The 24,034-nt window shown below is 40.1% G+C and overlaps 1 protein-coding gene across 3 annotated transcripts in view; it reads right to left on the bottom strand.

The window, feature by feature from the left end:
* Nucleotides 1–22,628, bottom strand: part of sgl (UDP-glucose 6-dehydrogenase sgl) — a 76,700-nt gene extending 54,072 nt beyond the window's left edge. For 2 of the 3 annotated variants that reach the window (XM_068229893.1, XM_068229894.1), the window contains exons 1-3: nt 22,473–22,628; nt 22,136–22,298; nt 3,716–3,853 (exon numbers count right to left, since the gene is read on the bottom strand). In XM_068229893.1, the coding sequence (XP_068085994.1) occupies nt 3,716–3,853; nt 22,136–22,294 (297 nt within the window). In that variant the 5' untranslated portion in view covers nt 22,295–22,298; nt 22,473–22,628. Of the gene's footprint in view, nt 1–3,715; nt 3,854–22,135; nt 22,299–22,468 lie in introns of all 3 variants that reach the window. The other variant, XM_068229895.1, reaches the window with a different exon arrangement.
* Between the last annotated feature and the right edge of the window lie 1,406 nt (nt 22,629–24,034).

Here is a 24,034-nt window from a genome sequence, read left to right as displayed (position 1 = left end):
TTTAATAGATATAAAGAAATTCAAAAAAAGAAAAATTAGTATAAATTTTGTAAGTCATATCATTAATTTATTAGATCCCAAATGCCCTGTTATAACTGTTTAAAGTATTATATTAAATCTAAATTAGTATTTTTTTTGCTATTGGCTTTACGTCGCACCGACACAGATAGGTCTTATGGCGACAATGGGACAGGAAAGGGCTAGGACTGGGAAGGAAGCGGCCATGGCCTTAATTAAGGTACAGTCCCAGCATTTGCCTGATGTGAAAATGGGAAACCATGGAAAACAATCTTCAGGGCTGCAGACAGTGGGGTTCGAACCCACTATCTCCCAAATACTGGATACAGGCCGCACTTAAGAGACTGCAGCTATCAAGCTCTGTAAATTAGTATTAGTTAGTACTGGAATGTAATATTAGTTATATTATCTATGTTTTTTAATGTGACTTGTGTCACTGAGTAATTTCAAGAATAGTCTACAGTAGATAATGTTTTTATTTAACATCTAAGTAACAACTGTCATGAACAATGTAACTGAGACTCATGACCTGTTATGTTTACAATAAATAAATTTTTAAAAATTATCAAGTACAGCCTTAAAACCTACACTCAAACCAGGAGATAAATTAGCAAGTTTCAAGCAGTGGAAGTGAAATACCTAAGAACAATGATTTTTTTTAAAAAAGAAGAAGAAAAAAGGATAAGATCCTTAATCACTGAGTGAAATCTTATCTAAGGTGAGGCTAAGGTGGTTTGGCCACTTAAAACAATTGGTATCGAAAAGAACTGCACCGAAAGTGGCTGGAAGCAGTAGTTGAAGGCAAGAGACTCATGGCAGACCAAGGTAAATGTGCCTTGATCAGATCAAGCAACATGTGGAGGAACGAAGACAGGGGTAGGAGATCTAGCAGGAAGAACCTATCTCAACAGACACAAGTCGAGAGCACTTGCATACCACACTTGGGCAACTGGAAATGGTCTGTGATGATGATGGTAAGTTAAAAGATGTCACAAGTAGCTTAAACACCTTTGCAAACGCAAAGATGCTGCTAGATACCTGAAGAAGGTTGGTACAAGGGAGCATTGTGACACTGAATATGGAATGATTACTGGTTATCAAATCATTCACCATTCTCAAGTTCATAATTTTTTTTTTTTAAACACACTTTTGGTTTTAAATTCCACTAATTATGTTTATGGTTTTCGGAGATGCAGAGGCACTGGAATTTTATCCTGCAGTTGTTCTTCTATGTACCAGTAAATCCACCAACACAGGGCTGACGTACTTGAGGACCTTCGAATACCACCCGACTGAGCCAGGATCAAACTTGCCAACTTGGGCTCTGAAAGTTCACACTTGAACTGTCTGAGCCACTCAGCCCAGCCCTTCTCGAGTTACTCAAGTAGACAGTCAGGGAAATGACCATAAACTAGATACGGGAAGACAAATCCCAACAAAACCACAGCCAAGTATGCCACATGTGTTTTCCAGCAGAGACCATAGAGCGTTGAAGAAGGTGTTATGGGAAACCTGTATGATAACATACCATCACCGGCAGTGCCACTAATTGTGCAGCTAGAACTATGTCTATAGGCTGGAAGATACAAGTTCTGAGATTCTACAACCTGTGACAAAGTTTGATGAATGAAGTCAGAACGGTCGATCCGGCAACACTGGTGACACACAACGCTGCATCTGCGTAGCAGCAGTTTTTGACCACCTGCTCCCAACGCTGTTCAGTGCCGTATGTGTGCCGTGTAAGACTTGTTTGAAATGGTGTGTGTTTAGTGCATTGGTTCTGAACTGCGAACAGGAACATGAACAACCAAAAGATCAATGTACAGTTTTGTTTTAAGCTTGGAAAGACACCGAAAGAAACGCATGCGATGCTGGTATATGTTTATGAAGATCAATCACTGTTCTTGAAGTATGTGTACGAGTGGTTCGACCATTTTTAAGGAGGCCGGGAAAGTGTTTCTGACAACCCCCATAGCGGAAGACTACCAACAGCTGTCAGTGACAAAGACATTGAGAAGGTGAGGACATTAATCATGAACGATTGGCGATTAACTGTGCGCATGATAGGGGATGAACTACAGATTAACCGTGATTCCGTGCGACAAATTGTTACCCAGAAGTTACAGAAGAAGAAAACGTGTTATCGTCTTGTGCCACATCACCTGATTGACGATCAGAAGCAGGCATGTTTAGAGGCTTCACAGGATTTTGTCAAAATGGCGGATGCAACACCAAATTTCTTGAACTGTATTGTCACTGAGGATGAATCCTGCTGTCTCAGGTACGACTCTGAAACGAAGCGGCAAAGCATGGAATGGCGTTTTCCAGGATCCCCTGGTCGGAAAAAGGTCAGAGCCGAAAAGTCACGCATCAAACTCACTTTGGAAGGAAAGAGATTTGACAATATTCCTGACATCCAATGAAACGTGACGAGGCTTTTGAACACCATCCCAAAGGAAGCTTTCTTGCAAAGTTTCCAGGACATGTATCGCCGATCTCAGCAGTGCATACTTATAGGAGGGGACTATTTCGAAGGACAGTAAGGTCACTCGTGCATTGTTCATCTATGCTGAGAGTACAGGACTATTCACCGAACTTTATTGTCGCAGGTTGTGGGTCCAGGCACCCTCCTACAACACCACATTTTGTCAGTGAATGCTAAGCGCTGCATTCAGTGGTGTAAAGAGCATCGCCAATAGTTTGTGCATTCACGATTTTGAATTATGAAGTATACAATGTAGCAGTCTGTTGCTAGGGAATGGCAGAAGAATGATAGACGCCAGCCTGTACTGTTAAAAAAGCTTGTGTTTGGTGTTGGCAGTACTGGAGAATAATGACGACCATCATATGCATCATTCACCTGGAGCTTCTCAGTTGGAGGGAAACAGCCAAAGTGAAAGGATGTGTTTATTACCCTATAAGGTTCTTTAGTTGCAACAGCATGCATCAATCAGAGTTTGTATTCTCCTTGACAAAACTCCAGCACAAAGAGCGGAAATCTTCACGAATGTTTTGTGTACAAAAAGAAACAGGAAATGGACTGGTCAATCCTGAGTCTCGATCTTAATCTTATCGAACTTCTCTGGGATGGACTAGAACTCCAACTTCACTCCAGATTCCAATGACCCGTATCACTAACTACACTAGCTACTGTGTTGCACAAAGAAGGGTCTACCATTCCTCTGGGAAATGTTTGAACACTTAGCAGACAGCCTCCTCCACAGAGTTTGAGCATTACTAAATGCCACTACTAGGCAGTATATCCGAGAAAAGCACAGGGGACAGCTTCAAGCAGGTGTCTGCATATATCAGACAGTGTATTTTAATTTCTCTGGCACCTTTAACTGTTTATCTTGATGACAACGGAAAATGCCATTTGGCTCATCAAGGCAGCCCAAAAGACAGAGCAATACAAACAACGTGCATTATAATCGAAATGTTAAGAAGAGAAAGGTCTGTTGTTGCTCATAACTGCATAAAAGTGGTTCCTCACGAGAGCAACTGGACCCTTTAAAGCCACCAAGGTCACCACACTCAAATTTGTTATCCAATCTGAACAGCTTTTAGAACTGTGCCTCAAGAACCTAACATTCTACCCATTACTTTTAGTGATGTTAACTTGTACTTTTCTCTCTAGTATAGAATTTTTAAAAAGATACTTTAGCTATTAATTAGTATGTACTGTATACGAACTTACCTTTCCATTACCGAATGTTTTAGTAGGTGTATTGACCGAGATAAAAATCAGATCTGCTTCTTTAATGGCGGTGTTGATATCATTTGAGAAGAAGAGATTTTTTCCCCTACACTGCTTCACCACATTGTCCAGGCCAGGCTGAAAAAATAACACAACATACAACACTGATGTAACATGATTATTTTAAAATGCCACACATCCTATATTTATATGAAAGCCCAAAAAATAAAGTTTTAAAAAATGAATTTTTACCACAAAATTTATAGCTTTTAAAAATGTAAAGAAATTACATGCGACTTTACACTCATGATCCTTCCCACAGTTAAAAAGTAAAATCATGTCCTTGTCCTAATGTGGTGCAGCTCTTGTCAGACACATCCTCAATGGAGGTGAGTGGCATGTACTAGTTTAACCAAACACCAGCCATCCTGCCATTCTTAAATATCTGGCAGTACCAGAAATCAAACCCGGGCCTCAGAGGATGGCAGCTAATAGCTACAGAGGCAGACCTTGCTGAGGCCAGGGGTGACTGTGGTCAAAAGCAAATACTAGGCTAACATACTAAAAATACTTTTTTCCCTAGCGTTTAATATTGCACTAACACATCAAAGGTTTTCGGTGATGCAAGGTTGGGAAATGACTAGGAATAGGAAGGTAACAACAATAGCCTTAATTATCATTTGCCTGGTGTGGAAATAGCAAACCACGGAAAACCACCTTCGGGACTGCTGAAGAAATGAAAACAAATGATACTGTGTTATAGGTTAACACAGTTTTTAGATTCAATTATGTTTTGTATTAACCCCTGTTTTGACAGAATTTTATCGCAGCGAGTTGTTTATTGCTCCATATGATGATGTTAATATTGTATATTGTGCTGTTTTTTATTTATGTCATGTCTCTCTTTTGTTTTTTCATTTGTTCCTTAATTATGTTTTTTGGCACATTTTTGGCTTGTATTATATAAATTACTTCGACTCCTCCCCCCCCCCTGCGTTTTTCACTGAAGATGGCTCAAACGAGTCAAAACATGTTTGAAGTTGATTACTCCATCTAATGATGGAATTATATGATGTATTGAATTAGGAGGATAAACTTAATTTTACCTTTGTAAAGTGAAAAACGTCAACACGGAATGATTTTAATATCTTGTAATTGGAGAAGTATGGCGGAGAGTAATGTTAAAGTGTGGTCAAAGTTATTTAGTGGTGCCAAGTAATATGAACTAAGTAGTTCACCGTGTGGAGCGGCCACATGAAATGACTGTATGAGTGACTTTGAACATTGTGTGTGTGACTGAGCATGTGAAGCGAAGCAATTTTTATTTTTACAAGTTGCTTTACTTTGGACCGATACAGATAGGTCTTATGGTGACAATGAGATAGGAAAGGAATGGGAAGGAAGCGGCCATGGCCTTACTTAAGGTACAGCCCTGGTGTGAAAATGGGAAACTATAGATAACCAGAAGTGAAGTGAAAGATGAGCTGTCAATCAAGACTATGGAAGAGATCGACCTTCCAGGTAAATATCACAGCTAGCTACCTGCTGAAAGGAGGACAAGAGACTTTGTAAATAGCCACTAATTTGGGAACTGTTGCCATCCATTCACAAATATAACTGTGTGTGATGAGATATATTTGTCTACAAACTGGGTCATCCTAAATTAATTAGACCGAGCTTGATAGCTGCAGTCGTTTAAGTGTGGTCAGATCCAGTATTCGGGAGATAGTAGGTTCGAACCCCACTGTCGGCAGCCCTGAAGATGGTTTTCCGTGGTTTCCCATTTTCACACCAGGCAAATGCTGGGGCTGTACCTTAATTAAGGCCACGGCCGCTTCCTTCCCACTCCAGCCCTTCCCTGTTCCATCATCGCCATAAGACCTATCTGTGTCGGTGCGACGTAAAGCAACTAGCAAAAAAAAAATTAAATTAGATAAATAAAACAGTGTTTTATTCATAATAATATTACACAACTGAATCCCTCCCTGCCAAGTTATACCCTTCCGTAAACAATCCATGTATACTATAGACAACAAAGGTGACAGATTACAACCTTGTGTAGACATTATAACTACTATGAACCAAGAATTCATTATTCCGTCAATTCTCACTGCAGCCAAATTGTCAAATTTCTTTTTTAGGTATAAGTATGTATTCATATGTTTCCTTCTTCAGATAGTTTATAGATTTATTCATTCATAAATTAGTTTTGACAGACTGAAGAACCTAACAGTAATAAATTTATTAGGTCATCAAAATCTAGGCCTTGGAATCCTACCCGGTATGGCTACCATCAGCAAATGCTTTCTCTAGATCTACGAAACGTAACTGCCTATTCGTCTCAAACCATTTTTCAACTACGAATACTTAACGCATACCGAAAATCTGTGCCCTGCAGTAAACAAATCGAAAACATTTCAAAATTCAACACCCAAATAACAGACAAAGGTCTATTATAAATGAAGGTCATAATTATTTTAATCTTCCCATACCTACATAAAAAGTGCCCACTGAATCAGGCATAATGGTCTGAAGTAGAAGAATCCTTGGAGTCACAATTTTCTTGCTGCCATGACATACCAAGGGCAACTTATCAGTGGAACAAGGGATAGATATGGACAGGATGTAGATAAAGAAACAACTCTACTTGCTTTACAAACAGAACTTTTGACACAGCTTGCCCAACTTATGAAATGTCTAAACTCCAATACCAAGTACACCATATTTTACAGTATTAATATAATCATCGCCATTACTATACAGTATTAAAATGTAAATCCTTTTGTTCCTTTCTCAGCTTAAGCAGCATGTGCTGATTATTTTAGTCGTATCAAATACCAGCACGTAGTGCTCTCTATCTACGTGTTCCTTTTATTTTATAGAGTTGCTTCTAAAATAAATAAAAAATAAATAAATAAGTAAACATTCCTTTCTCTTGCTGGCCCCGTGGTGTAGGGGTAGCGTGCCTGTGTCTAACCCGGAGACCCCGGGTTCGATTCCCAGCCAGATCAGGGATTTTTACCTGGACCTGAGGGCTGGTTCGAGGTCCACTCAACCTACGTGATTAACATTGAGAAGCTATCTGACGGTGAGATAGCGGCCCTGGTCTAGAAAGCCTCAACGGCCGAGCGCGGATTTGTCGTACTGACCACACGACACCTCGTAATCTGCAGGCCTTCGGGCTGAGCAGCGGTCGCTTGGTAGACCAGGGCCCTTCAAGGGCTGTAGTGCCATGGGGTTTGGTATGGTTTTTATTTCTTTCTCTCTCTGTTAAGTCTTCTAGGGACCAACTGCCAATTTCAATGCTTCATCCTTCGTTGTTCCTTCTTCCTCCAATACTCCTTCTTCTTATTATTACTGTCTCCTCTTCGTCTCCTCAGACCATTTAGAACCTGTTATCTTTCCCTTTTGACCTTGGAATCCTTAAATTTTTAACACTCTTTCTATAAAGCTCCCTCTCTCAGTGTATTGCTTCTTCTTCTTCTTCTTCTTCTCCTATTTTGTTTCTTTACAAAGCTTTCTTGAATTCATGAATCCAGGTTGTTGTTGACTTCTTGTTCCAAAGATCTGTTTATTATCATCATCATCATAGCAATACTATGCACACACAAAAAAAAATACAGAACAGTTTTAATTATCCATGTCTCTCCTCCTTAGATTCTTACTTCATAGGAGAGATACAATGGCCTTTATGATCTGTCAACAGCATTAATACCCACCATCAAAGGAACATTTTTAAATCACAGCTGCTCTAAGAAAAGTGCAATAGGAAGTCTATGAAGAATTCAATGCACCTCAGAGGAAGGTCCAACAAATTGTGAGGACACTGTTACCATCGACTACAAGAAGGAGAAATGTCTTCTATTGGATCCTACAATATGCTTTGAGAAGAACAAAAAACAGGCATAACTGGCAGATAGAAGATTTTTTTTAAAATTTACAATTGGCTTTATGTCACACCGACACAGATAGGTCTTACGGCAACAATCGCACAGGAAAGGGCTACGAGTGAGACAGAAGCACCCATGGAGTTAATTCAGGTCCAGCCCCATCATTTTCCTAGTGTAAAAATGGGAAACCATGGAAAAACCAAGAGGAGAATAAAGTTGTTTACTACGCAAGTGTCCCTAACATGTTTTGCTAGTGATTTAACATCACACTAACACGTCAAATGTTTTCTGTGATGCAAGGATGGGAAAGGGCTAAGATTGGGAAGGAAGTGGCCATAGCCTCAATTCAGGTACAGCCCCAGCCAGCATTTGCCTGCTGTGAAAATGGGAAACCAAGGAAAACCATTTTCAGGGCTGCCAACGGTGGGATTCGAACCCTCCTTCTCCCAAATGCACGCTCACAGCTACACAACCCGAACTGCAGGGCCAACACGCTAGGTAGTCTCTCACTTAAGTGAGGCTACAATACTACTGGATACACAAGGGAAGCGAAGGGACTTCTGTTCTCTTTTGTATTCTTTATGGACACAAGTTTACAAGTTCCTTCCTCTAGAGGCTGGGATTCACACTCTATCCATTATAGTTCCAAAGGATTCTTTGTTCATTTCATCTACTCATTTGTATTTTTATTAGTCTTCTTTCAACTTTTAATGTTTCTTTTGAGTTTGTACTGTGATTATGTTATCGTAATAGTGGTCAACTGCAAATGCAGTCAGATGTCTCTTGTTGAGAAATATATGTATGTTATACCCAATGACTCCACTTTCTTTGCTGATGCTACAAGTGAACCAAGATATATGAAGATGTCTACTACTTCAAAGGTGTATCTGCCAACTTTGTGACATAATCTATTTCATCTTGTCCTTATACTAACTATATACTTCAACTTCGCCTCACTGATCTCGAAGCCAAGGAACATTACAGCAGCTTCAAACTCTCTAAAGGCTGATGGAAGTGTTTCTGTTATTCTGGCAGCAATTATATCATCATATGTATTAGTTAGATTTGTACAAGTCTACTTTAGATATTGATGATGATGATGCTTGTTTAGAGGGGCCTAACATCTAGGTCATCAGCCCCACTTTAGATATTGTTTACTAGGTTTGTAATTAAAGAACTTCTGCAGGACAAATTTTCCACTCTCCAGGTTGGTTGCCCAGTGGCACTTCCTCTTAAATCAATAATTACCACCACCACCACCACCACCACCACCACCACCACCACCACCACCACCCCCCCAGTGTAGACTACTACAGCAAACTAGAATTAATAATAAAGATGCAAGAATTATTGAAAACTTGTATTGACATCAGAAGATGTGGTTACGGTTAGGTAACGGTTGACGATAACTGGACACATGGAAAGTCGACAAGGGTTTTGTCAAATCTGTATTGTGTCTCCATTATGGTTCAATATCTATTCAGATTCAGCTATAAGGTAGGGACCCTCTTTGGAGGCAGCCCTACCCAGGGAGTGGCACCCCTGCCTACGTGAGTCCCAGAGCACACTGACCTGGTGTGTAGCATCTGGTAAGGGTCCTGAGCTGGGAGTGAAGACCTCAACAGAATCTAGAGTGGAGAAGAGAAACCTTGTAACGGTGGAAATTGTGGAAGCAGCCCAGTACTATGAGAATAGTATGCGTACACTATACATCAGCAGCGTTTATTTCTCATGTTAGGGGCGGCCTGAATAATTGCTGGCAGTAGCTCTAAAATGCCTCTGGAAGTGGCAACCCCATCATAACATTAGCCTAAAAATGAGTGATGGTATACCATCAACATCCCGAACTGACAGGAGCTGGACAAGGGGAAATGAAAATGAATGAATCTATTCAGATGCTATATTTAAGGCAGTGCTAGTAGATATACAAGTTGGAATTAAAGTAAAAGGAGAATTAATACATAAGTTGAGAAATGCAGATGAGCTAATAGTGTTGAAAGCCTACAACTAATCTTTGACAAAATATAGTTAGGAAGAGAAGGGTCCAAAAATATTGACACCTAAAGAACAAAACTGATGGTTGTCACCAGAGAAAGATATACAGCTACTCAGAAAGACCAACAAATCCAACAAATAATGAATTTACTGTAAATATTTGTTTGTTGAATAACAGATGATTTGAACCTAGACTTTGAAATCAGGAGCAGAACAGACATTCCAAGATCAACATTCAAGAAAATGAAGACATTATTGTATGATGAAATGAAAATGAAAAACCACAGCCTGTTTCCAGTCATCGGCTAGGTCAGGAGTGGAATGAATGAAGCCCCATCTAGCAGCGAGGATAGGAATTGTGCCAGCTGCCAAAGCCTGTCGCACTGACCTGAGGCAATGATGACAGATGAAATGAAATTATTTTGGAGTGTTGCTGGAATGAAAGATGACAGGAAAATCTAGAGTACCCGGAGAAAAACCTTTCCTGTCTCCACTTCGTCCAGCACAAATATCACATAGAGTGATCGGGATTTGAACCACGGAACCCAGCGATGAGAGGCTGGCGCACTGCCATCTGAACCTCGGAGGCCTACTGTGTGATAATGCCTTAAATTTGAGACTTCAGCATTACATTCGAGATGTTTGGTCTAACCTGCTCAATGGGATTTAAGGTTGGACATGAAGAGGGGCTGCCATCAAACAACTGGAAGTTATAGAAATATGGTCTCACAGAAGAATGCTCAGAGTCAGGTGGGTTGAACATGTCACTAATGAACAAGTATGACCGGAGAACAAACTGCAAGAGACAGCTCACCACCATCGATTGCAGAGAAATTGCATATCTAAGGTATATATTACATGGCACAAAAAAAAAAGGCAATTTTACACCTAATTCTGAAAGGCAAAATTGAAGGGCACATAGGAGTAGACAGGAGGCAGACCACAGGCAACACAAACCCATGGTGTTCTTCACATAATGGTACGACTACTCTCAGGCAATGCAGACCCATGGTTTTACTCACATCATAGTACTAATCACAGGCACCAGCCAAACCCGTGGTGCTTCTTACTTAGTGGCACTAATCACATGAAATGTAGACCCATGGTGTTTCTCATAAAATGGTACTATTCATAGGTAACGCAGACCTATTCTGAACACAGTGGAACCAACTGGTGAAATACACATAATGATCATTATCACAAACAACGCCCAGACCAGTGGTCCTCGCATAATGGTACTGCTCCTATGTAACATAGACCCAAGGTTTTCCTCGCAAGGTGGTACTAGTCGCAAGTAACGTCGACCCATGGTGTTCCGCAATAATGGTAACTTACTAATCACAAGTATTCTTATGGTTCTTTTAGTCACCTCTTACAACTGGCAGGGGATACCATTGGTGTATTCTATATCTGCGTCCCAAACCCACAGGGGGTAATTTATTTATTACTTGCTGATTGGCCAACTAGGAACCACAGTAAGATTCATTATCCATTCTGGTGTTTATTCAATTTTTGACTGATCCAGTAGGTTTACATTAGCTTGCTGTGCCAGCACGGCATTGATCTGTTAGTTAATTATAGTAATTATTTAATTTTTCACTGGTCGAGAACCTATTAAGCGATATACACAACAAGATGATGTAAACTTGACTATAAGCAATCTTCATATTTTCAAACAGAATGAGACAGTAAGACAGCTGCCACAAGATGAAGATATGCATGAGGTACAACCTTGACTTTTTCATGTCCTTAATCTTTCAAGCCTTTTCTGTGCAATGTCATTGCTGTTGATCCACAAGTATGAAAGAGAGTAAACTTCCCACACCAGAAAGCTCTTCTCTTGTTTATCCTTGTATAATATGACCTTGCTTGCATATGAGCTTTATACAGATGTGCTGTCTTTTATGATCTTTACAGGAAAGAATAAACTGTACACTTCCTGGACTGAGATTTATAGGTTCCATTTTAGTTTAGGCAAGCATACATACAGTGGTATCCTGGAAAGAAAGGGAAAAAAATCTCAACTTTAATAATAAATTTTATGCGCATGCTATGTTGTCCGCTATTTCCAGTTAGCTTCGTGACCTCGTTTAGTTCTACACCTCACCATCAATCTCCCTTTTGCGGCCAGGTCAGGATGTTGAAGGCATCTTTCCATCTTTCTCTATCCAATCACCATTACTGCTCCTCAACTGCATTCTAATTCAAGTTCCTTCTTATTATGCTGTTATAGTCACATTAGTAATAATAATAATAATAATAATAATAATAATAATAATAATAATAATAATAATAATAATAATAATAATAATAATAATAATAATGTCATTGGCTTTACGTTCCACTAACTCCTTTTAGGATCTTCAAAGACATTGAGGTACCGGAATGCAGTCCCACAGGAGTTCTTTTACGTGCCAGTAAATCTACTGACACGAGGCTAACGTATTTGAGCACCTTCAAATACCACCGGACTGAGCCAGGATCAAACCTGCTAAGTTGGGGTCAGAAGGCCAGCGCCTCAACCGGCTGAGCCACTCAGCCCAGCACAGTCACATTAGTGCGGGTCTACCTCTTATATTCTTTCTTCAGTCTTAGCCTCCATCATCCACTCCAGCAACCTTCGCCCTTCCATCCTCTTAACGAGTCCAAACTATCAGTTTATTTCTCTCCATTCTCTACTTTATTTATTTATTTATTAAATTTTCTTTTACGTCGCACCGACACAGATAGGTCTTACGGTGACGATATGATAGAAAAGTGCTAGGAATGGGAAGGAAGCGAACATGGCCTTAATTAAGGTACAGACCCAGTGTTTGGCTGGTGTGAAAATGGGAAACCATGGAAAACCATCTTCAGGGCTGCCAACAGTGGAGTTCGAACCCACTATCTCCCGAATGCAAGCTGACAAATTCTATTCTCTTTGTAGGTTTTTCCTGCCTGACATCTGCACTTCTCATTCTGTCCTTTCTTCCCTTTGCTATCAGTGACTTACTTGACTTAATTCCTTAGAACTCCTGTTGAGGAGAATAGAGCCAAGGCAAGGTTTCACCATCTAGTTCTATGATGTGCCATTTGTTTCAGCTTTCCTCAGGTATACCCAAGCTGCTCACTCTCTATCTCTAATGTTCTCCCCCATGTCATCTTAGGTCTTCCTCTCCTCCAGCCCTGAGGATTCCACTTGAGAGCTTGCTTTGCTTTGCTTTGCTGTCACACATATGGATAAGAAACAGTACATAAAACACTTTATGGGTTTAAAAGTTCATGTCTTGCGTATTCCTTCTTCAGATTTCCATGTTAGAGTCTTGAAATTATGTATTTATATCAGTAGTTTTTGTGCTCGTAAACCATGGTACAGGTTCTTGAGAATGTTCTATTTGACTGAAAGATGTCTTCATGTATGCTTATAATAAAAACACATGTCATTAAATGATCCAATAGTGTGGACAAGGACAGTATGTGGCTCAGCTGTAAACAAAATCTTGTTCTTAAAGGTTTGTAGCAGATGATGAAGTCTTGGTTTTGTGGATTTGATTGAATTAGGATTTTAGTGGTAACCGAGTACGCACCGAGCTCTCAAACAGAACGCCACACAACCACAACAACAGCAATAACCATAGCACCGGCACACAAATGCCTGGCCGAGGCGGTAAAGGCATGCTCGATTCGCCTGGAAGGACGTAGGTTCGAATCCCCGTCAAGAAGTCGTAAAATTTAAGAAACGAGATTTCCACTTCCGGAGGTGCATATGGCCCTGAGCTTCACTCAGCCTACACTCTACCACTCTACCCCATCACCTTCCACTCCTCCAAGGGCCTTGATGGCCTCTATGGAGGTGACTTTGCTTTGCTTACCGACACACAAATAGAGACAAGGAAGGAGTTACCACCAAAAATACATGATTACAAGACTCTAACATGGAAATCTGAAGAAGGAATATGCAAGACATGAACTTTTAAACCCATCAAGTGTTTTATACAGGGTGAAGCGTAATTCGTGCACTCGGGCGTCGCAGCGCGACTCCTCACGTGCCAGCAATAAAAAAATATCTCTTACAAAATTTCGTCTTGCGAGTATATCCGGTAGAAAAACGACGTTGAAGAGTAGCAATCTGGCAACACTGTAACCACATGTAGGGTAACTACCTCTGTCAGCAGAACTTAGTCGTACTGTACAGTTGGCGCAGTTGATAGACTTTTGGGTTAATATGCAGGAGGTCGAGTGGTCGATCCTGGGTTGAGGCGTATGTTTTCTTATTTCGTAAATGTAGTCCGGGTGGTATGGTATCTGGCATCTTAATCATCAAAAGTGATTGTAGCGGTCCTCTAGAAACCATTTGCACTTACATACTACGATCCTAGAAATAGACGAACAATCGTTTTCATTGGTCAGCTTTGAAAGGTGCCCTTTCCACGTCGTGGGCGTGAATTTATTCGCACCACTTCATCTACTAGATGTGAAACCTGTTTTCTTTGTACCCTCCTCCAATGGTCCCATAGATTAGTCATCATTATCATCATCATCTGTTTACCCTAAAGGTTCGGTTTTTCCCTCGGACTCAGCGAGGGATCCCACCTCTACCGCCTCAAGGGGAGTGTCCTGGAGCTTCAGACTCTTGGTCGGGGGATACAACTGTGGGGAATGACCAGTATCTCGCCCAGGCGTCCTCACCTGCTATGCTGAACAGGGGCCTTGCGGGGGATGGGGAAGATTGGAAGGGATAGACAAGGAAGAGGGAAGGAAGCGGCCGTGGCCTTAAGTTAGGTAACATCCCAGCATTTGCCTGGAGGAGAAGTGGGAAACCATGGAAAACCACTTCCAGGATGGCTGAGGTGGGAATCGAATCCACCTCTACTCAGTTGACCTCCCGAGGCTGAGTGGACCCCGTTCCAGCCCTCATACCACTTTTCAAATTTCGTGGCAGAGCCGGGAATCGAACCCGGACCTCCGGGGGTGGCAGCTAATCACGATAACCACTACACCACAGAGGCGGACCCCATAGATTAGTACCAACTATTATTCTTGCCTCGTTCAGGTCCATTACATTTCGTTAGGGCCTTACGTTACCAGTAGGCCTAGCAACGTGCTCTGCGAATAATGTCCAAACTCGGTTACAATTTGTATGTGTTATCACCATCATCATCATCTGTTTACCCTCCAGGCTCGGTTTTTCCCTCGGACTTAGCGAGGGATCCCACCTCTACCGCCTCAAGGGCAGTGTCCTGGAGCTTCAGACTCTTGGTCGGGGGATACAACTGGGGAGTATGACCAGAACCTCGCCCAGGCGGCCTCACCTGCTATGCTGAACAGGGGCCTTGTGGATGGATGGGTAGATTGGAAGGAATAGGCAAGGAAGAGGGAAGGAAGCGGCCGTGGCCTTAAGTTAGGTACCATCCCGGCATTCGCCTGGAGGAGAAGTGGGAAACCACGGAAAACCACTTCCAGGATGGCTGAGGTGGGAATCGAACCCACCTCTATTCAGTTGACCTCCCGAGGCTGAGTGGACCCCGTTCCAGCCCTCGTACCACTTTTCAAATTTCGTGGCATAGCCGGGAATCGAACCCGGGCCTCTGGGGGTGGCAGCTAATCACGCTATGTGTTATCACCATGGTCCCAATAATTGTGCCTTTCAACATTGCGTCTGGTAACCGCATGCTGTTTAGTACGTATCTCAATGTATTATTATTATTATTATTATTATTATTATTATTATTATTATTATTATTATTATTATTATTATTATTATTATTATTATTATTATTATGTTGTAAATGTAGGATACATGTGACCTCAGAAACGGTGTCTTACTCTGTTACAGTAGGTAATGTCAAATGGAAATTAGCAAATAAAAAATGCGCCTCAACCCAGGATCGAACCATCGACCTCCTGCATGCCAACCAAAAACTGTACCCACTTCACTAACTGTACAGCACGACGAGAATTTGCTCACAGCGGTAATTACCCTACATATGGTTACAGTGTTGCCAGACTGCTACTCTTCAACGTCCGTTTTCTACCGGATATACTCGCAAGACGAAATTTTGTAAGAGATATTTTTTTATTGCTGGCATGTGAGGAGTCGTGCTGCGACGCCCGAGTGCGCGAATTACGCTTCACCCTGTATACTGTTTTTAGTGTTTTTAATGTGTAATGTGTATGTACAATTAGTTTTTAAGCTTTAAGTTATTAAGCTTTTAAGCTTAGGTTAAGTTTTTACAACCATATCTGGACCTCAAAAACAATTTTACTTTCACGAACTTACAAATGAAATGACAACATGCATCCAACTCATACCCCCATTAGACACCCGGATGTGCTAATGGGTGACAACATCTTTTTAGAAAAGTAATACAAACCAATGCCCAATAGATGTAAAACCATGATATTTCAGCTGATGATGACCAAATAGGGTCAAAACCAGTACCGATGCAAGTCATTTACAATAAACAGTATTGATAAGGTGGAATTTCTTTCTTATCCATATATGTGTAATTAGTCAATATGGACATGAAACTCACAAATAATGATTGCTTTGCTGTCATCAGGTCTACGCAGAGTTATCGCCAATCCATTGCCACTTTATTCTCTCGATCAGTATATGTTGTGTTCTCTTCCACAAATCCTCGTTACCACTTCTGACCAGTATATTGCTAAGATGTTCCTAGCACATTTGTTCACAAATGTCTGAATGTCAATGTCAATGACACCACACGTGTAAAGCAGCACAGACTTAACATATTTCTATTGAAGATCCGCAGCACAGACTTAATCCTACAACGCGCGGTGATTCATATTTGAATTGTACGATTTTCTAGCTTGCTGTTTTAACCTGTTACTGTAATTTTACGGTACAGCTTCAATTGTACAGCATGTACAGCCAATCAAACACACGTCGTATATATATATATACACACACACACACACACACACACACACACACACACACACACACACACACACACACACACACACACCGGTGTATATATATTCCATCATGGCAAACTACATTACATACGAGTGTTAAGGTATTAACCCCACTTAAGAATTGTTGGTAAGTCTAAGACAATGAGCACAAGTTAAACCTTAAAGCTTGAAATTTTTTTTGGCACCAAACAGAAATTCATGCAGTAAAGGGTTAATATTTCTATTCAAGATCCACAGTTTTGTTCTCATACCGAGTTGCAAACGTACCCTTACCTTTGTTGAAACGACTGGTAACATCTTCATCTGCCCCTCCATTCACCGTTACAATGCTTCCTAAGTAGCAGATTTTGCTATCGCACTTCTCAAAAATTTAATCTCACTGGCCTTGATTTTACCCTCCTGCCTTTCTGTTAGTCTCTGCTGCACATGTCAGTATGGGGTAAAAATACATCTTCCGAGCTCGATAGCTGCAGTCGCTTAAGTGCGGCCAGTATCCAGTATTCGGGAGATAGTAGGTTCGAACCCCACTGTCGGCAGCCCTGAAAATGGTTTTCCATGGTTTCCCATTTTCACAGCTGGGGCTGTACCTTAATTAAGGCCACGGCCGCTTCCTTCTCACTCCTAGCCCTTCCCTGTCCCATCGTCGCCGTAAGACCTACCTGTGTCGGTGCGACGTAAAACAACTAGAAAAAAAAAAAATCTTGAACTTCCTTGATAGAGCGTGATTACTGCCTGATGGCACAAAACCTTACTTTCACATGAGTCCATGTGTCGCAGCGTGAGTGAGAGAGGAGGAACGTTCACTTTGCTAGTTGCTACGGAAGTGTTCACATCGGTTCCTGGTAACTACGTTATGTGATAAGGCTTCATTTTGCTCCCAGTAGCACAGCAGTAGTTACCACCCCCACTACCTTCCTTCCCCTCCTTTTTCCTCCAACCTTGTGACTTTGCGCTGGTTTATGCAAGCAGATAGTAATCGCACTTTGCTACCTTCTTCAAGATCAAGTTCCTCATGAAAATCCACAGCCTGTTTCCAGTCATTTGACTGTGTCAGGAATAGAATGAATAAAGCCCCTATCTACCAGAGAGGATAGGAATTGTACCACCTCCTGAAGCCTGTAGCACTCTTCTGGAGCAATGATTAATGACCAACAGATGAAATGAAATTGGAGAGTGTTGCTGGAATGAAAGATGACAGGGGAAACCACAGTACACAAAGAAAAACCTGTCCTGTCTTTGCTTTGTCCAGCACAAACCTCATACTGAGTGACCGGGATTTGAGGTGAGAGGACGGCGCACTGCCGCCTGAACCACGGAGGCTTTTATCAAGTTCCTCATACTCTGGTAAAAGGCATCTATTCTATACTATGACACTTAACACTTCAGCAGCTACTTTCCCTACACTCTTATTTAAAAAGAGTCTCCGACTGGTTGAACTCCAGTTTGCTTACAAGCAGCTCCTCTGATTGGTTCAAATTTCCTCTCAAGTATTGATTTTCTGAACTTTCCTCCATTTTTATCATTTGTACCGATATTGTTGTATCGATTGTGTTGGTCACAACTGCCTTGATCGCGCACGATTTAAGTGGCGACATGTCAAAATTATTAACTTAATCACTGTGATTAATTGAAGAGCTACAACTCTAGGGATTTTAGAGGGCAGATGGAAATACCAACAAAATTTAACTGTATGATATCTGAATTGGAAGATTTTAGTAAAAATTTATTGAGACACTAATTTTAATAAATTAATTGTATTCTTAGGTAATATACAAGGATGACATTTTAAGAATATTGTAAATAGAATAGTAAAGTTTTAGTGTTCTTATATAATATTTTAATTATGACACTTATTAGATTTCTATTAAGAAATGTTTAGAACTTTGGTGTTTGATAGTGATATTAAATTAAGAGGTCCAAGAGACAGTTGGTAATGAGAGGAAAAACCGCTGAGGAAGACGACAGTAAGGTCCTCGAAACATGTACGGTGTATGAGGTGATAGAAAATAATTAATTAAACAACTCTAAGTATTGACAAGGCTGACTTTTATTTATCAAAGGTATATTTATTGGAGTAGAGGTGTCAAAATTATTTATCAAAAAATATTTAATTTAAAAGATACTTAAATTTGCCATAAATGTACTCAACAGTCACTACAGTGATAAGTTAACCTTCCTCGTTTCAAAACATCTCACTTGAGAGGTAAAACATCACTTTTCATAGGTGTTTCATACATAACTATTCCCTACTGTATCCTTTTCCTGATCTCCATATCCAATCCTGCATCTAGCATCAGTTTGTTTCCCAATTGCTTAAAGCTTTCCACAACTTCAAGGTTTATGTTTCTTTCTTTCTAGCCTGGCCTTTTCCTTATTGCCTTATTGGCAATGATGTAGATTAGTCCTAGTTTTACAGTAGGATGCCCTTCCTGATGCCAACCCTATATCAACCGCCTGAGCCACTCAGCACGACTTGATGCCTTCTGGCCCAGATCTCGATCATATTCTTCTTGTTCTATATTATTATGTAAAATTTTGTAGTGTACTGCAATTTGTACGAGTACATTACATAAATATCAGCATTGTTAACTTGTATTAGTGTCCTTATAATGAGACTCGTGCATGTGCACACAAGAAACATTTTATTATGACAGTTCATTGCACTGGACGAGCTGGGAAAAACATCGGGGGATGTGAAACGTTAATTTGTTGAATTAAATCAGACAGCGTTAGAAGTTGGGCTGAGGGTGAAGGGCACGAAGACAAAGTATGCGACCAAAATGAGATGGGGTGAGGTACGTCAGGAGCTCGTTATTGGTAATAAGACCTTTGCTAAAACCAGCACTTTCAAATACCTGGGTTCAATTATCACCAAGGGAAATGACTGTCTCGAGGAAACAAACCAAAGCTACTTCAGTCTCTCCCATCTGCTGCGATCAAGAACACTATCAAGCAGCTGTAAAAAAAAAACTATCTATAAGACCATAATTCGATCTGTTATCACATACGGGTGTGAGACCCGGAGGAGTTGTTAAACAGGTGAGAGAAGAAGGTACTCTGTAAGATCTATGGGCCTGTTTGTGAACGTGGCGAGTAGCACTTTCATACTAACAAGATCTACGATCTGTATGGAGACCCTACCGTCGTTACAGAGGTGAAGAGCTCGGATCTGGTGACTTGGACATGTGGAGCGAATGCCCGAGTCAAAGATGGTGCGTCAGGTGTTCCATGGGCGACCTGCTGGAAAGAGAAGTTAAGGGTGACCGAAAAAAAACCTGGTTGGACGACGTCGAGGAGATCTCAGGATGCTCGGTGTCAGATCTTGGAGAAGGTGGGCACAGGACAGGAAAGAATGGAAGACTGTGGTGGAGCACACCAAGGTCCTTCATGGACTGTAGCAGCACAGGGTAAGGTAAGTATTGCACAGGACGAAGTATGTAAAATTTGATGCTGATTCTTCCACGCAAGAGTCTATTCAGTTTTTGTATCAAGAAGCGTACACTCAAGTGTACAAAAATTGTCCAGCTGCAAAATATTTAACTTTATACATTCTCAAAACGCGCTGTTAGTAAACAATGGGTTGCTGCTGGCCAAAGAGAAAACACTTGGAATCCTGGCACCTGCAGAATGTTAATCTCATTTTAAATAAGAGGACTTTGAAAGAAGGCCATCTTCTGCAACAGCCAAATTTTGTGCATCTGGGTTTACATTCTCTCTTAAGCCTTCAGAGATTTAAAAAATACAGTCATCTGTGGTATAAAAAACATAAAAAAATCACTTCCAAGTTGTATTCTTCAGCTATGTATTCAGCCTTGAATAATCAATTCATTCATTCATTCGTTCATTCAGTCATTCAATTCCTATGTAAACCTTCTTGATATTGTCTAGAACTTTACATCCTTGTTTCTATTTGTATTATGTTTTTTCCACTCTTTCTTTCCTTTTAAGAATGAAGCCACGTTTTCCAGTGTTGACTAAGTTAAATGTAACAAAGGCTTTTCAGTCTGTCAAACACACAGCTCTTTCTCTCCGATGATAATAATAATAGCCTAATAATAATAATAATAATAATAATAATAATAAAGTTCAACAGATATTCTAGAAAGAGACGTCTTTAGACACAAAGTAAACAAACAAGCAGCTACCCCTTAGAGCAACCACAACAAAAACAATACAGACCAAAGTAGTCGGAAGAATGTAAACAAGCCTGTTTTGGAAAGAATGAAAGCCTACTGAAACAACAAGAAGCCACAGAAGAATTGAATGATTTATTTGCTTAACATCTTCCAATATTGGTAAAATTCACTGCTGCTGCTACTACTACTACTACTACTACTACTACTACTAATAACAACAACAACAACAACAACACATGTAATATCCTTCAACTGCTGTTGATATTACAAGACTCCAGAGTGCCGTACTCAATGGCGAAGTCAGTTCAGTCGTTCTTGTGTTGCTAAAGACTGATGACAATTTTGCAGCAGTATTGACTTCAAAAATGTTTGTTCACCATTAACGTTCATGAACATGAGACATCAATGAATTCATAATGCTATCAGAACACTTGGGAACATTGATTGCACCATATTTTCAAGTTTATTCTAAAGATTTATCTAGTTGCTTGTTTTTTTTTTTTTTTCTTTTCTTTTTTTTGTTTGTTTTAACAAGGAATTCTAACTTGTTAAAGTTAGGTTGCATCATGTTTGTTTACAAACTGACAGCTGACAGAAGATGAGCCTCCCAGAAACAAAGTGTAATGTGAACCTGATGTTTCTTTTTACTGTACTGGTGCACTGTCACTGCAATATCCTTACAAAAGAGGCTGATAGTAATAGTGTCAACAGCATTCTGGCTGCCATCATCTTGGAAAGGCCTAAATATTCACAATCAATGAAATTCTCCTGCAAACTTAATTTTTGATACTTTAAACTGTCAATAGGTACATTACATTAATGCAGTATTTTTTTCTACAGTGTCTTCAGTGAAAAAGTTTTTGTTTCTTCAGTTCATTAATTTTTAACAGTATTTATGAAATAATTCAAGAAAACTTGATTGTGATTTTCTTTCAAGATCAAGTCAATATTATTTTGTCTGTTGTTGTGGGGCCCATAAGCCTATTTGGTAATTTGGCAGTGATTTTATTGGTTCCTTCCAGACATGAGCAATCAGCATCAGACAGTAAAATAGGCTACTATTAACAAGATTTTCATGAATTAAAAACTAACAACTACTCAGCTACAAACAAACGTAATATCCAGTGTCAGAATTAAACATCTGTATCAGCTACAGAATGATCACAGATACAGGACCTATAACCACTAGACTGGTACGCATGTTAACCCCAGCTCAATTACCATAATTTCCCTTCAATGCTATTAAGACATAAATGATACTTTGGTTGACAAGATAGAAGAGGATGAGCTCACTTTTTAACAAGAGGTCATTCACCACTTACTATCAAATTAACCCTGTTTTTACTGCAAGTTCAGAACAGTTTTAACAAATTGAATGTCCATGGCCTTTTAATCTCTCCACATCAATCACTGTAACTTAACACGTAGCTGTTTAAAGAGAACAATGCAATAACACTTCAAGGAAACTCGATACTAACCTCGTAAATTGGCAGTTTGTCCGAATTCCATTGGCCGATTCTTTCCTTGCTCAGATCCACCACAGTAACCACGATATCAGGACATTTTAATGCGATCACACTACATGTTGGTCCGCCCACATACCCAGCTCCAATACAGCAAATCTTGTTGATAACCATTTTTCTGTTAAGAAAGAGTGTAGTTAATGTACGGCGACAGTATTTTTCGGCTTTATTTCAAGCAATATTTGACATTACGTTTTGTTTACATGTCTCCTGTCAACATTACGATACGGGTTACAGGGACGTGAATAGAAATGAGATTAAATATTAATGAACATTTACAGAACGTACCTACCTTTTATTAAATTAGTTACGTTAATACTGACAGGTGAAATAAAACGCGGAGCAGTTATTAAAATGAGTAGTTTTACTCAGAACTTCCGCACTTCGTGTCACTACGTGGCTTCACAGAATCAGCACACCTTACTCCCAGCAAATGTACATCAGGACTGCGCAAAGCACAGAGAATAAACAGACTGTTGGTTCGACCACTTGCCAGATGTCACTACTCACTACAGAAGTGTTCCGAACTGCGCATGAGTACATCCAATTCTCTTCAGAAGTTCTCACGGGAAGAGGCACGCGGTGGCGCGCGGTGGCACGTAGGCCGAAATGCGATAAATCCCACGCAAACATCGAACATGATACTTGATACGAACAGAACAGACTCATTTGCCCCACGAGAGGAAGGGGACGGGGTTTGAATGCCACACCTTTGATCATGAAAAAAAGTGAGTTGAAGTGGGAAAATTCACAAGCAGAATAAGGCTGTAATATAAAATACACCGTACTGTAAATAAATTAAATAGAACAGAAATTCAGTACATAAAGTAAATATTAATGAATGAATTTATAGGAACGCTTGGTCCATAGAACAGAAATTCAATTAATACAAGTTCATGAACATGCAATAAAACTTCGGGAAAGTAGTGGAATCCCATTGACATCTTCGTCCAAACAGTAGGTAGCCTACACTGCGTAAATAAATGCAACAATACGTTTATTTAACAACTTTATCATCCGTCATCATTAAAACCATCTTTAACCAAAATCTACGGGGCGAGATGGCCGAGCGGTAGGAGCACGCAGCTGTGAGCTTGCATTCGGGAGATAGTGGGTTCGAATCCCACTGTTGGCAGACCTGAAGATGGTTTTCCGTCGTTTCCCAATTTCATACCACGTAAATGCTGCGGCTGTACCTTAATTAAGCCCACGGCCCATTCCTAGGTCTTTCCTATCCCATCGTTGCCATAAGACCTACCATCAGTGACGGTGCGACGTAAAACAAATAGCAAAAAAAAAAAAAACATAACCATGTTTTACTTCTTAAAACCGTTGCATAGCCCTGTTTTAACTTCCCATTAATTTTAAAAAAGTAATTTAAATAAATAAAAATTGTAGAAATTATTTTAGACAATACATTGTCTTAAAAACACGTTATTACTTTCTCAAACTATCCCGTGAACAGATTACAGTGAAAATTATCACCTTGTATTTTAAAATCATCAAAAACAATCTTATATACAGAATGTATATAAATTACTGTCAAATATTTTGGGGACATATTGCTAACAACAAAATATGTAAAATCTTCCCTATGAACATGGTCCTGAAAATCCTTAGTTTCATGTTTACTCTACTTTATTGCTAACAAAAAGATAATAGTACAAGTGGCAGTATTAAGCAAGTTATTATAAACACAAAAAAAATGCTCGAAGTGGCCTACTTGTTGCGTCGATGCATCCCCTGAGCCTGAGTCCGTGCTTTGGCGTACCGTGTTCTGTTGAAAACACCGGAAGTGTACCTTATTTGTTCGAATCAGTTTATAATTCTCTCTCTCACAACATGAACATTAGC

This window comes from Anabrus simplex, chromosome 12 (assembly GCF_040414725.1).
Source record: "Anabrus simplex isolate iqAnaSimp1 chromosome 12, ASM4041472v1, whole genome shotgun sequence".
In the NCBI taxonomy this organism is placed as follows: Eukaryota; Metazoa; Arthropoda; class Insecta; order Orthoptera; family Tettigoniidae; genus Anabrus; species Anabrus simplex.
The sequence above is the reverse complement of the archived record's forward strand: the minus strand, read 5'-3'. Positions and strand labels throughout refer to the sequence as shown.